This window comes from Chrysochloris asiatica, unplaced genomic scaffold, assembly GCF_000296735.1.
Source record: "Chrysochloris asiatica unplaced genomic scaffold, ChrAsi1.0 scaffold00241, whole genome shotgun sequence".
NCBI lineage: Eukaryota > Metazoa > Chordata > Mammalia > Afrosoricida > Chrysochloridae > Chrysochloris > Chrysochloris asiatica.
Window position 1 is genome coordinate 1,250,747 of NW_006408759.1, and position 14,144 is coordinate 1,264,890.

Sequence of the window (14,144 nt, forward strand, 5' to 3'; positions counted from 1 at the left end):
AACAACAACATAGTGCTGAGATAACAGAAATGACACAAACCGGAATCTGAATTTCGGGTGCTAACTTTCTGTGTTGGCTCTGGAGAAAGAAGGGCCTCCTCTCTTTCGAACTGCTGTTCCTGGGGGATCTGTATATGGTGAGGCATCCGTCTTCCCTATCTCTGCTTGTTCACTTAATCTCTTTTATATCTCAAAAAGCGTCCTAGTGTGGCGCTGTGGGTTATTGCACTGGACTGCAAGGTCTGTTTGAACAGCAAGGTCAGCAGTTCAAGCTCACCAGTTGCTCCTCAGAAACTCTATACAATGTTGCTATGAGTCAGAACCGACTCAATGGCACTTAACAACAACAACACATCTCAAAAGGTAGTCCTGGTGTAGCACTGCAGGTAAATGCAAGGCCATTTTGAACTGCAAGGCAAATTTGAACTGCAAGGTTGGCAGTTCAAGCTCACCAGCTACTCTTTGGAAACCCTATACAGGGTCAAAATGTATCAGAAACAACTTGACAACACTTACCAACAACATCTCAAAAGAGATTGACTTAAAACACACCCTACACTCCTGGTGTGGCGCTGTGGGCTGCAAAGTCATTTGAACTGCGAGGTCGGTGGTTCAAGCTCACCAGCTGCTCCTTGGAAGCTCCATACAAGGTCGCTATGGGTCAGAATCCACTCAACTGGCATTTAACAACAACAACACTAATTCTGTCTCATGAACATAACAAAACTGATTCCAAACTGGGATTATAACTACAGGTATAGGGATTAGGATTTGCAACACATATTTTGGGGAATCAGAATTCAATCCACAACACCTCGCTTGGAACATTAGAACAAGTTGGCAAGTAAACTTTAAGGCTGCATGTTTTGGCATCTTTAAAGGTATTGGTCCCTTCATTTAGGGAAACATGGTATAGACAAAGATCATGGGTCTAGGAATCACTGTGAATTCTAACCCTGCTCTTCCATTGGTAGCATGTGTGATAATGGTCAGATTTCTCTGCCACTTGGTTATTCCATTTTATTGATTTAGACGGTTGGAGTGGATGAATGCATTCCTCTTCCCAAACCTAGTGATTTCCATGAGGGTAATAGCGTCCTGGTGTGACACTGTGGGTTAATGCACGAGACTGCAAAGCTGTTTGAACTGCAAGGTCAGTGGTTCAAACTCACCAGCTGCTCCTCAGAAACCCTGTACAGGGTCACTATGGGTCGGAATCGACTTGATGGCACTTAACAACAACAATAGTATAGTATGAGTGTGCTGAGTGGCCCTAGAGGACTTAGTCTTCCCTTCTGCCTTAACCCATCACATTTCTCTGACAACCAGGTACTTCATATATTTAATGTGAAGAGGGTTTAAGTTACTGGGGAATATATAGGTGGCTAAGTCTTTCAACAGACCGATTTAATTTTGTTGAAAAGTTTGTGGGAGCCTCTTGTTTCCAGGGTTGTTACACTCCTGGTAACAGGATGCTTTATCCTCTCAGTACGTTGTTGCTGTAGGTTGTTGCTGTAGCCCAGGCATGAGCTAACACTCTCACATGGTTGGTCACTACATAACATGTGTGTCTCTCTCTCCTTTGTTTCCCATCTGCTTTCCGAGCCCCTTTCTCAGTCAGGTAAGACACCCTCTTTCTTGTGGCTGACTATACCCCAGAAGCTCCCCTCTGCTTGGGTATGTGCATGCTCAGGGTGCTGATGGGTCCAATCATCTTTCTCTCCCTCATCTCCATTATTTTCTGAAGCACCAAGCCTCTAGACCTGAAGAAGGGCAAGGGCCGAGTTTGGGGGTCATTAGTATTATAAACAGGAAAGGGCTCATTATGTATCCCTGAGATATGGGGGGGGGGGTGTAGGTGAAAGAAGCCCCAGCTTGGGAAGAAGGTCAGTTTCTCTTAATTTGAACTTAATAGCTCCTGGGGACCAGCCCTATAGGGGAGTTTTTGGAGTGTTTTTGTAAATGGAAAGAAAAAAAAACACTTGAGAATAGTTTCCCTAAAATGTCAGCCTATGATGCAATCAATTTTAAGCATTTGTCTAAAAGTCAGTCCAATTAAACTAATTTATCAGAAGCTTACAAGGCCATTTGCTAGGCACTTGAGAAGCTAAAAACCACTTAAGATGCTACTTGCCCTCAAGGAACCAACCATTTTACCATAGCAAGAAAGGTATATTTACCAGGGAGATTTAGAGAACTGTAGAAGAGAGTATATAATGGGCTATCCGTAGATTAATTAAGAAATCAGTATATTTTATAGAGGATAAGAGCAAAAAGTACAAAAACCCAAAATGATGCATAATTCAAAAATTCATTGTTTGTTTGAGTGTTTTTTTTAATAATAATAATAGGACTACACAATCTAGATACCACTTTGATCAGTGGTTTTGGTACATACACTTTTAAAAATGCATGTGCCTGTTCTGAATATCCACTTTAAACCAATAAGGAAACAGCAGCATAAATATCTGAGCCAAGAAACGATGGGGTATTTGTCTACCCCAGTGTACCTCTCTGGAATATTTGCCCTGGTTCCATGGTAACTCAAGTACTTTCTGGGAGAAAAAAATCAGTGTTTTTTGTATTCTCTGCTAGCTTGAACGTTTCATGATTAAAGAAGAATGAGAAGATGGGATAGGTGCATTATACAAAAGTAAATGATGAAGCAAGAGGCACTATTAAAGTGAATAATCAGGAGTTGATGACTCTGTTGTGAGGCTGGATGGGAATTCTTGCTCAGGTGGTGCATTGAATCAGTAAGCCCTGCCCTCTGTCCCCTGAGATGCTCTCATTAGAGTTCCCTGACCAGCCTCCCTGCAGTGGTACTTGAACCTGCTCATAGTAAAGACCACGGGACTCATTCACAGAGAGAGCTTTTCACTTCTTTTCCCTCAGCTTCCTCCTTTCTGTCCAGAGACCCTTAGAATATGGCTAAGTAGCTGACCCAGAGGAGCTATTTCTGCTGAAACCACAATAAAGAGAGATGCTTTTCCTGCCACAATACTCAAGCAGTGCTTGGCAGTTACAACAGCTTTATGCAAAAAAAAAAGCTTTGACACCCTAATATCAGATACTTTAAAACAGCTTGGTGAGAGTAGATGCACAGAAGAGGTGTTGACAAGGAGAAGAACCTAATGACCAAATGTAGCTTCCTCTTCTCCAAGACTGATGGGTGATTAGTAATGACAGAAACCTCAGGCCTGTTTCCAAGGTACTAGGGTGAGTCTCCATACCTTGAGGAATAGGCTGACTGTTCAGATGGAGAAAGGATGCCCATGTGTGAGTGTGAGAAACGTGGCTAGAGCCTAAGCCCAGGTTCCAGCCACTCTAATAACAAATCTCAGAACTACCTTCTTGGTCTCCACAATTGTTCATCTGTAAAGTGGGTTTGGCTGCTCAGACATTTCCTGAGGACCTACAGTGTACTGCTAGCCTCTGCCCTTCAAATGTTTACAACCCCATTCTTTGAGTTGGTCTATACCAACCCTTTGAGTTACATTTTTGAGAGAAAGACCATCTACCAGGCATGTGTAGGCAGCTGTTCCATGGTCTAAGGAAGGGCACAGTCGTGGAAAGAGCCCTGAACTTGGCACTAGAATACCTGATTTCCAGTGCCCAGTCTAACCAGTTCTTAGTTATGTAACTTCTGACACAACATCAATTACTCAGAGTCCCAAATCCCTCATATGTAACTGGATGACTTACTCCTACCTCACTAGGTTATCATAAGGATTAAATCAGCTATTTGTTGTTGCGATTCCGTGCTTCACTGGCACCTAGTAGTTGGTCATTCGGTGAGAACCGAATTGGAACTTTTCTATGCAGCTAGCCCTATTCTCCCTAGTTCCACCCCGGGGAAGTGAACAGTTGCTGGCCATGGGGAAATGTTCTGTGCAACTGGTAAGTTTCCAACATCAAGCCACATACTTGCCATTCCCACACAACTCAACGCATGCTCAACTCAAAGAGCACAACTCAACGCATGCTCACAGCTATGTAAAAGTACCATATTATTTCATTGTTTCAGTCTCATTTTTTTATTTGTATCAAAGGGGACCCAGTGACCTTGAGGTAAAGAAGTCAAGCTATGAGGCAAAGAGGCAGGTCTCAAGGGATAAGTTAACGATCATTGATTTATGTGAGGGGGACAGAACTCGAATTTCTGGTCCTATGTCCTATCAAGAAAACTAAGTAGGAGCATGTTCAAGAATGTCTTTACTGGCTCTTTCTTGAATATTTCCAAAGTGTTATGAAGTTACAAGTGTTGAGCATGATGTAAGGAAAAGCGAAGCAGAGGGATGCGGTCAAAGATCCCTCTCACCCTCTACTCATCCATTTCTCCGTCTTTCCCTCTTTGTTCATAGTTGACCACAGCATGTTTGAGAATTTGAACACAGCACTCACTCCAAAGCTGCAGTCGAGCCGCTCCTTTCCCCACTTGTCCAGGTCTACAGCTCCCAGCTCTGCCACCCTAGGGCCTGGGGAGCCTGGTGGGCCAGGGCTCTGGGTGGGCAGCAGCCAGCATCTCAAGAACCTAGGCAAAGCCATGGGGGCTAAAGTCAACGACTTTCTCCGGAGAAAAGAGCCCTCAAGCCTTGGTGGTGTGGGAGTGATGGAGATCAACAAGACTGTGGGTGCTGAACTGGCAAGTGGAGTTGACGTGACATCGGGGGCCTGGCTGGAGGATGAGCGGTGAGTGTACACATCCCATTGGTATTCCTGCAACTTTCCTGCTGAGGTACCTCTGTCAGAGGTCTCCAGAGAAAAGTAACCCTGGAGAACGGGTACAGAAATGTCATATAAAAAGTAGTTGAAGGAATGGGTAATGTTCATGGGTATTAGCTCCAACCTTTTTAGCCATAGCTGACATTCATCATGCCTCTGTTACATCCTTAGAACCATGCTACATAACTTCAGTTGCATTATTTGACCTAATCCGTCTAACACCCCTATGAGATGGTGGTGGTTACGTGCCATGGAGTCAGTTCTAACTCATAGCAACCCTGTATAAGGTTTCCAAGGCTGTAAATCTTTATAGGAGCCGAAAGTCTCATCTTGCTCCCATGGAATGGCTGATAGTTTCGAACTGCTGACCTTGAGGTTAGTGACCCGACTCATAAACACTACGCTACTAGAGCTCCTTTCCCTTTGAGGTGTAGAGTATACTATTTCCACTTCGCAGATCATTTAAGTTCAGAGAGGTAAAGTAAGTTTCTGAAGTCTCCAATGTTAGTAATTGGCAGGACTGGGATCAAACCCAGGTTTGTTTTAGAGTTGATGTCTGAATCCCAGGACTGCTTTGTACAAGAAAGATTAACCTGATTCAGGTGGCCCAGAGTCTAAACCTGAATCAGAGGGGGTGAATCTGGAAAGAAGAAGCCAGTTTTAGCCCAGCATAAGGAACTTCTTCCAAAGATGAGAGCTGCTAAAAGATGGAATCATGAAGAGGAAGTGAGTTTCCTAGCCTTGAGCCTGTTTGAGAGGGTCCATGTATGTGTGGCAAAGAGCCAGCAGTGAGAGTTGGGGTTTAGGTAGAAAGTTAGACTAGCTGCCCTGTAACATGCTGAGATTGGTGATTATGACCCTCAAGTGTAGGGAACCAAACTAGAAAATCACACAAACATCTCCTTTAGAGACAGCCATGATGAAAGTGGGATTCGGGGGAGATAAGGAAGAACTTCTACACTGTCAGGCTCTCATAAACACACTTTGTATAGAAGGGTAGATCAAGAAGTTGTACTGCAAAATTATAGAAAGTATTAAACAAAAATACCAAAATATGAAGCTCAACATAGCCTCCATCTAGGTCTCTACACTTCTAAAAGTCATGCTTCCATCTCTGAAACCTTTCCTTGGAGTCCTGGTATGGTGCTGTAGGATAAGCACTGGACTGTAAGTTTGGTTTGAACTACAAAGTAGGCAGTTCAAACTCACCAGTCGCTCCTCAGAAACCCTATACAGGGTTGCTATGAATCAGAACCACCTTGATGGCACTTACCAACAACCTTTCCTTGAAGAATTCTGCACTCTTTGATTTATGCCGTGTTAAAATGGCATTTTTTGGTATCCCTGAGGCACTCAAAACATGTTTCTTTTGAAAGTTCCTTGAGTTTGGGCAACAACAAGAAGTCTGAGGGTGCAAGATCAGGGCTGTAGGGTGGATGGAATAAGGTTTCCCGAGGAAATTGGCTTAGGGCAGTCCTTGCTACCCTCAAAGAATAAACAGGTGCGTTGTTGTGATGGAAAAGAAATTCATCAGTGCAATTTTTCTGACCGTCTTCTCACCAATGCAGTTTTCAGTTTTCTTAAAACTTCTTCTTCTTAAGCCCCTGTGATCATCCTGTGTCCTCTGAGAAAATCTATCAATATTATCCCCTGTTGTTGTTAAGTGCTGTTGAGTTGGTTCCAACTCATAGCAACCCTATATAGGGTTTCCCAGGAGCATGAACTATTGTGAGTTTGAATCACTGACCTTGCAGTTAGCAGTCCAGTGCTTATCCTACAGCCATGCCAGGACTTCTTTTGGAATCCCAAAAAAACAGTTGCCATCATTTTCTGAGCTGACCTCTCTGCCATGAATTTAGCTGGTCAAGCAGATCCCCTCAGAAACCACCATTTTGATTGGACCTGTTTTTAAAGGTAGAAGACAAGAGGAGGATAATGCACTGACTGCAAGGTCAGTTTGAGCTGCAAGGTCAACGGTTCAAACCCATCAGCAGCTCCTCAGAAACCCTATACAGGGTCGCTATGAATCGGAACTGACTCGACGACACTTAATGACGACAACAACAACAACAAGACAAGTGTATCACTGAGAGAACTTGTCTGCAGCCATCCACTAATTGCAGGGACATGTTTAAACATTTTATTTGGAATAAATACACACATATATGAACTGGAGCCCCAGTAGCAATACTTACTTACCCTCATATGATAAAATTTACAACCCTGAAGTTTTCAGAAGGAGTCCTGGGGTGCAGTGGTTAAGCACTCAGCTGCTACCAAAAAGTCAGCAGTTCTAACCCACTAGCTGGAGAAAGATGTGACAATCTAATCCTATAGATTATAGCTAGGAAATCTTATGGGGCAGTTAGTTCTATGTTTTCTATTCAAAGGCTTAGAATAAACTGGAAGTATATCCTCAGTTGTTCATCAGAAACAGAAATGGGCATTAACCATATGGATCCTTTGGCCTCAGGAACTGCCTAGGCAGAAGCAATAGAGCCCGATGATGATTAAGGCTCCACTAGACGCAGAGCCAATTGTGGTCCTCACCCTTAACCCTGCAGGCAGCCACCCCGTCACTGAGCTCTAAGGACTAGTATGATCTGAGATACGCCAGCCAGTGACAATAAACCTCTAGTCCACAGCTCATAGCTTCAGCTAGATCTCCAAGCTACCACAATAGTGTTGTCTGTCTAATGCCACTCTGTGCTAGAATCACCTCAAGAAACTTTAAAATTACAGATGCTTGGTTCCGTAGTGAGTCAGCATCACTGGGTACCACTCAGAACCTCCCCAGGTAGATTTGATGCACAGCTATACCCAAGAACCACTGTCCTAGCCTGTTGATAGTGGAGAACCTGTGCTTTTGAGGTGGTGATGTCCTCCAAAGTCATGTTGCATAGGTTCTGACATTCTAGAAATACCATCCCGAAAGGGAGTCTTGGTGTGGTGCTGTAGGTTAAGCACACTGGACCAAAAGGTCTGTTTGAACTGCAAGGTCAGCAGTTTGAATTCACGAACCACTCTTTGGAAACCCTATACAGGGCCACTATGAGCCAGAACTGACTCAACAGCATTTAACAACACAACAAGGGCATGCCCTCATTTCTGATCTGATACAGTTCACTGGTGGTTGTTATCCTGCCTCCCATGAACACTGAGTGAAGCTGTACAAGACCAGCAGCCTGTAGTTGTGCTCAGGTTGCTAAGATCTACACACTAAACTGAGAAAAAGAACCCAAAGAACTGCAACTCACTAGGTGGGCAAGTTGAAAGTACGGGTGGAGAAGTGGAAATGCAAGGTGGATGGGTTTCTCACCACCCTTAAAAGTATCTTTTCTTATTGTCATCAACCTTATAGGTCAGTTCTGCAAGAAGCATTCCCACGACTGGATCCTCCACCGCCCATAACCAAAAAGCGTACCCCTAGGGCCCTGAAGACCACCCAGGACATGCTGATATCATCGCAGCCTGTCCTGAGTAATCTGGAGTACAGCACCGAGCTGTCATCTGGGCAGCCCCAGGACACCTCCCCCACTGCACTTGCTCCCAGAGAGTCTATTCCAGCAGACATATCCCAGCCAGAAGCCACCATGGAAATGGCAGAGAAGGATAAAGCACTGCCTAATGGAGAAGTGTCCCTGTCAGTTCCTGACCTAATCAACAAGGACAGCCAGGGTGAATCCAAGTTGAAGATGACTGAGCGGAGAAGGGCCTCCTCGCCTGGCCTCATGGAGAGAAATGGCCTCAAACTCAGTCTGAGCCCCATCAGCCTTGCTGAGCCCTCAGAAGATGGCAGCCCCCCTCCCAGGGCACGGACTTCTAGCCTTGACAATGAAGGCCCCCACCCAGACCTGCTGTCCTTTGAGTAGAGCCTTCTGTCTTCCCGGCTACATGCCACTCCCCCTCTCCTCCTCTGCTTACTTCTCCACTGTGCACAGAGCCCTTCCCCCAGCTCCGGTGGCCCCTTCATCTTCCTGGCAGAGAGCTGCTTCTCCCATCACCTGGGAGGTTACAGAGCGAGTCTCTGGAATGGCAAAAGGGCTCGCTCAGGTACCATCCCTGATCTTGATTTTCCGTAAATTTCTCTGGGTGCTGGCTGCTTGGATACCAGAGTTGCTCTGCTCCCAAGTTTGTTGTGGTTTCCAGGGCCACTAGTCCAAGATGCTATCTACATCTTGCAGGAGTTGGCTTTGTCTGTCTTCCAAATGTTGCCTCCTCTTCCCTCTAGCCTCTCCTTCCTTCCCTCCTCTCCTTGATGGCCCATAGGCTCTCTGCCTGGAATGATGGGTAAGGCTTGATGATGCTCCATGACTGAAAGCTACACCCCTGACCCCACTGGGCCCAGTCATGGCTCCTCTTGATCCAAATACAGCAATTTGCCTCTCCCAGTGGGTAGGGTCCAGAGGAGATGCTTACCAGGTCTGAGACCCAGAGGCAGCCTTGTTGCTTGTCACCTGGGGTCCTCTAGGTGTTGCCCTCTAGTTAGATGTAGAACACAAAGAGAGCACCGAGGCTGCCACTGACTTTGAGAGAGCCATGTGGAAAGGGGATACTGCCAGCTGTGCTTGAGTCCCCTATACAGACACCAAGACCTGGACTTCCATTATTGTGTGAAGGCAGGGCTAGGCAGGCCCTGATAACAACAGTAGAACATAGTCTGGTTTTGTTTAGTGTGGACCCAAGAAGGTGGTTTTGGTATCCAGGGAAGCTGGTCCTAGTAGAGCGTAGAGCAGAAGTAGTGGAGAAGTGAAGACAGGATGAGAGACGAGCAGCTGCCGGAGATCAGAGCTGGTTTTCAGCTGCACACCCCCCCCCCCACACCAGCCTGAAATGATGCAATTCCAGGGGCCCAGCACAGGCAATGTGACAGTCAGAGAAACCTGGCAGAGACTGGAATGTGGTAAGAACTGTAGAGGAAATCTGCTTTTAATTAAATAGGAGGTGCTTTCCTCTTATGAGCCTCTGGCCTGCCTTTCGCTGACTCTAATGCCCCCATGGTCCCTGTCTATTTCTGCCTTCAGGATCCACGTTCTTTCATCCCTACCGGGTGGCTGCCCTCCTGGGTAAACCTGGTTTTTTCTGTTCCTGTCTCTCAGCAGGGGCCCTGTCATGCTGTCTTCCTGTGGCCAAGAGACCCTATAAAGGAGTGACCCCAGCCCTGGAGGCCTTTGCAGCGAGAAGAGAACATCCCCATTCTTGAACAAGGTGGCCAGTTCCCCAAGAGAAGCCTGGAGAAGGCTAGCTAGTCAGGACAGGTTAACTTCTTCTTGGGATTCCTACTGCCTCTCCTTTCCTGCTCACTGACCTTCTCACCAAGATCCCAGAGCTCACTGCGCAGCTCATCTCCTCACCAAACCCCTGCTTCCCTCCCACCACAGCTGCGATACTGAGTATCTGAAGTAACTCCTCTAGAACCCGAGCTGCAGAGGCTTATGCGCAAGTATGGGCTGCCTTCCTGCAGTCGTGCTTCTGTGCACACATGACCTGTCACAGTCCTCCCACCCTTTTTCTTCTGTGTCTTCCACTACCCAAAAGCAATGCTTGACCACATGCTCACAGTAAAGCTTTGCCTCCCCTTCACCATAAGGGCCTGAGCTCGTGCCAGGCAATGGCAGGCCCTGGTGAAATGTGCAGGGCTGCTACTGATGGCGTGCATCCTCTCTTACGATGTGCTACGTGACCTGAGTGGTCAGAGACGCTCTCTTCTCTGTAAACAGTGCCTTTGGGGAGTCCAATAAACACAATTGCTGGGTAATGAGAAATGAAGGACCAACCTATCTCTACATAAGGAAGTTGGGGGGAGGGAGGCGGAGGGGAGGAGTTACAGAGTCTTTTCTCTCTCTGTTACTCCCCTAACCTTACACTATACATATATTCAGCACATAGCTTTATCCAGATAGACCATAAGCTAAGCTTCTAGAACCTGGCAGAAGGATAGTGTATTCTCTGCACAGAGAGAGATGTACCTGTGAATGTTATGTGTGTGGATGATATGAAGACAGACATGCAACCCACTGATTGTTGAACAAAGAACTTGGCCCCAGTTTGGGGGAGGAAGATTACAAATGGATTCTGAGTATTTTCTAGAGATTTTATATTTATATTTTTAGTAATTTTCTGATAGGAAACCACACAATAAAATGATTTGGTTTGGTTTGCTTGTTTTGTTTTCTTCTCCCAACTGTTAAGGAGTAGTTGGATTTCTTGTCTGGTGGTAAGCATTGGCAGTCTGTTCCTGTGAGCCTGGGAGAAGGAAATGAAGGCAACAGCATATGTAAGGAAGAGGGGTACTCAACCTAAGACCTTGGATACAAATTATCTTTCTGGATATTGTGTCATTGTTCCCCTAATTGGTAGCTGTGAAAGTGAACTTCATCTTCCAACCCAGACTCATTGTCCTTCCAGCGACAATGTAATATGGATGCAAGTGTCCAGGGGATTTTGTTGTAAACCACTGGTTCTTAACCTTGCATCCCTAGTCATTTTACACCAAATTTGGCATGGAGCTGTGTGTGTGCACGTACATGCTTCTATCACATTCTCAAAAGGAGTAATCACCAGTTGTTGTTAGGTGCCATCAAGTCAGTTCCGACTCATAACAAGCCTATATGCACAACAGAACAAAACACTGCCCAGTCCTGTGCCACCCTCGCAATTGTGGCACTTGAGCTCATTGCTGCTGCCATCATGTTGGGGGTTTTCCTCTTTTTCTGCTGACCCTCCACTTTACCAACCATGATGTCCTCCAGGAACTAGTCCCTCCTGATAAAATGTTCGAAGTATAAGAGACAAAGTCTCACATCCTGGTTCCCAAGGAGGATTCTGGCTGTACTACTTTCAATACAACTCTTCTACAGTCTTCCTAATTAATTATTCAATTCTCACATGCTTATGAGGCAATTGAAAACATCACGACTTGGGTCAGGTGCTCTTTAGTCCTTAAACTGATATCTTTGCTCTTGAATACTTTGAAGAGGTCTTATGCAGCAGATTTGCCTAATGTAGTATGTCATTTACTTTTTGGCTGCTGCTCCCATGCGTATTGATTGTGGATCCAAGCAAAATTAAGTCTTTTGACAACTTCAATCTTTTCTCCATTTATCATGATGTTATTTAGTAGAGTCCTGGTGTGGCTCTGGAGGTTAATGCACTAGACTGCAAAGCCATTTGAACTGCAGGGTCAGTGGTTCAAGCTCACTAGCTGCTCCTTGGAAACCCTATACAGAGTGGCTATGGGTTGGAACCTACTCAATGGCACTTCACAACAACAACAGTTGTGAGGATTTTTGCTTTACATTGAGGTTAATTCATACTGAAAGCTGTAGTCTCTGGTCTTCATCAGTAAGTATTTTAAGCTCTCTTTGCTTCCAGTAAGCAAGGTTATATCATCTGCATATCGCAGGTTGTTAATTTGTTTTCCTCCAATTCTGATGCATGTTGTTCTTCATATAATCAGTACAGTTTCTCATTATTTGCTCAGCAAACAGATTGAATAAGTATGGTGAAAGAATACAACCCTGACACACACCCTTCCTAATTTTAAACCATCTGGTATCCCCTTTTTCTGTTCTAATGACTGCTTCTTGGTCCATGTACAGATTCCTCATGAGCACAGTCCTGGACTATCCATTCTTCACAATATTAATCCACAGCTTGTCATGATCTGCATAGCTGAAAGTCTTTGCATACGTCAATAAAGCACAAGTAAACATCTTTCTGGTATTCTCAACTTTCATTCAAGATCCACCTAACATTTATGTACTGTTACAGCCATTTTTCAATTCTCTGCAGCAAAATTTTACTTCCATGTGATGCTAGTAATATTGTTCATTGATGTCTGCATTCCTTTGGGTCACTCTCTGGAATGGACATAAATATGGATCTCTTCCAATTGGATGGCTAGGTAACCGTCATAAATTTGCTGGCCTAGATGAATTAGTCCTCATGAATTAGATGAATTAGTCCTGGCCTAGATGAATTAGTCATCAGTTTCTTGAAAGATTTCGATTTGTATTCCATCAATTCCTGGAGCCTTGCTCATCAATGCCTTCAGTGCAGCTTGGACTTCTTCCTTCAGTATGAATGGTTCTTGATCATATACTATCTCTTGAAATCGTTGAACATCAACCATTTCTTTTTGACACAGTGACTCTGTATACCTTCTGTCTTCTTTTGATACTTTCTGTATCACTCAGTTGCTAGGTGCAGTAGAGTCAGTTCCAACTCGTAGCTACTCTGTATAAAGTTTCCAAGGAGCAGTTGGGGGTGGGGGTGGGGGGTTGAACCACCAACCTTGTAGTTAGCAGTCTAGTGCTTATTGTATAGTACCATACCAGGACTCCATTTTGCCCATAGAATCCTTCAATATTACAAGTCAAGGCTTGGATTTTCTTCATTTCTTTCAGTTTGAGAAATGCTGAGCATGTTCTTCCCTTTTGCTTTTCTTCTAACTCCAGGTCTTTGAACGTTTTATTATCATACTTGACTTTGTCTTCTCAAGCTGCCCTTTGAAATTTTCTGTTCAGCTCTTTTCCATCTCATTTCTTCCATTGGCTTTAGCATCTCTATACTAGAGAGCAAGTTTCAGGATCTCTTCTGACATCCATTTTGGTCTTTTCTTTCTGTCCTGTCTTTTTAATGACCTTTTGCTTTCTTCATGGATGATGTTCCTAATGTCATCCCACATCTCTTCTGGTCTTCAATCACTAGTATTTAATACATCAAATCTGTCCTTGAGGTGGTCTCTAAATTCAGGTGGAATATATTCAAAGCCATATTTTAGCTCTCATGAACTTGTTTTAATTTTCTTCAGCTTCAGCCTGAACTTGCATATGAACCATTGATGATCTGTCCCTGGTCTTGGTTTGGCTGATGATATTGAGCTTTTCTACCATCTCTTCCCAAAGATGTAGTCAGTTTGATTCCTGTGAATTCAATCTAGTGAGTCCATGTGTATAGGTGCTTTTGTGTTCTTTAAAAACATATTTTCAACAAATAAGTCATTGGTCTTGCAAAATTCTATCATGTGATCTCCATCATTTCTATCACCAAGGTCATATTTTCCAGCTACTGATCTTTCCTCTTTGCTTCCAACCTTTGGATTACAATCACCAGTAATGATCAATACATCGTGATTGCATGTTTGCTCAATTTCAGACTGAAGTTTGTAGAATTCTTCAATTTTATCATCGCTGGCTTTAGTGGGTGGTGCATAAATTTGAATAGTGTGGTTTTAACTGGTTTTTTTCTTTCTTGTAGGCATATGGATATTATCCTATCATAGTCAGTATTGTACTTCAGGATCTTGAAATGTTCCTTTTCGCAATGAATGTGATGCTATTCCTCTTCAATTTTTCATTCCCAGTATAGTAAACCATATGGTTGTCAGAGTCAAAATGGCCATTACCAGTCCATTT

The 14,144-nt window shown here is 44.3% G+C and overlaps 1 protein-coding gene across 1 annotated transcript; it reads left to right on the forward strand.

Annotated features, from left to right (window-relative positions):
- The first annotated feature begins 1,572 nt into the window (after positions 1-1,572).
- Positions 1,573-8,597, forward strand: LOC102812740 (chromosome unknown open reading frame, human C1orf226). The gene is made up of 3 exons (XM_006873422.1): positions 1,573-1,621; positions 4,365-4,692; positions 8,087-8,597. Exons 2-3 carry the CDS (start codon positions 4,376-4,378, stop codon positions 8,595-8,597), a joined length of 828 nt encoding a protein of 275 aa, XP_006873484.1. The 5' UTR covers positions 1,573-1,621; positions 4,365-4,375.
- The last annotated feature ends 5,547 nt before the right edge of the window (positions 8,598-14,144 follow it).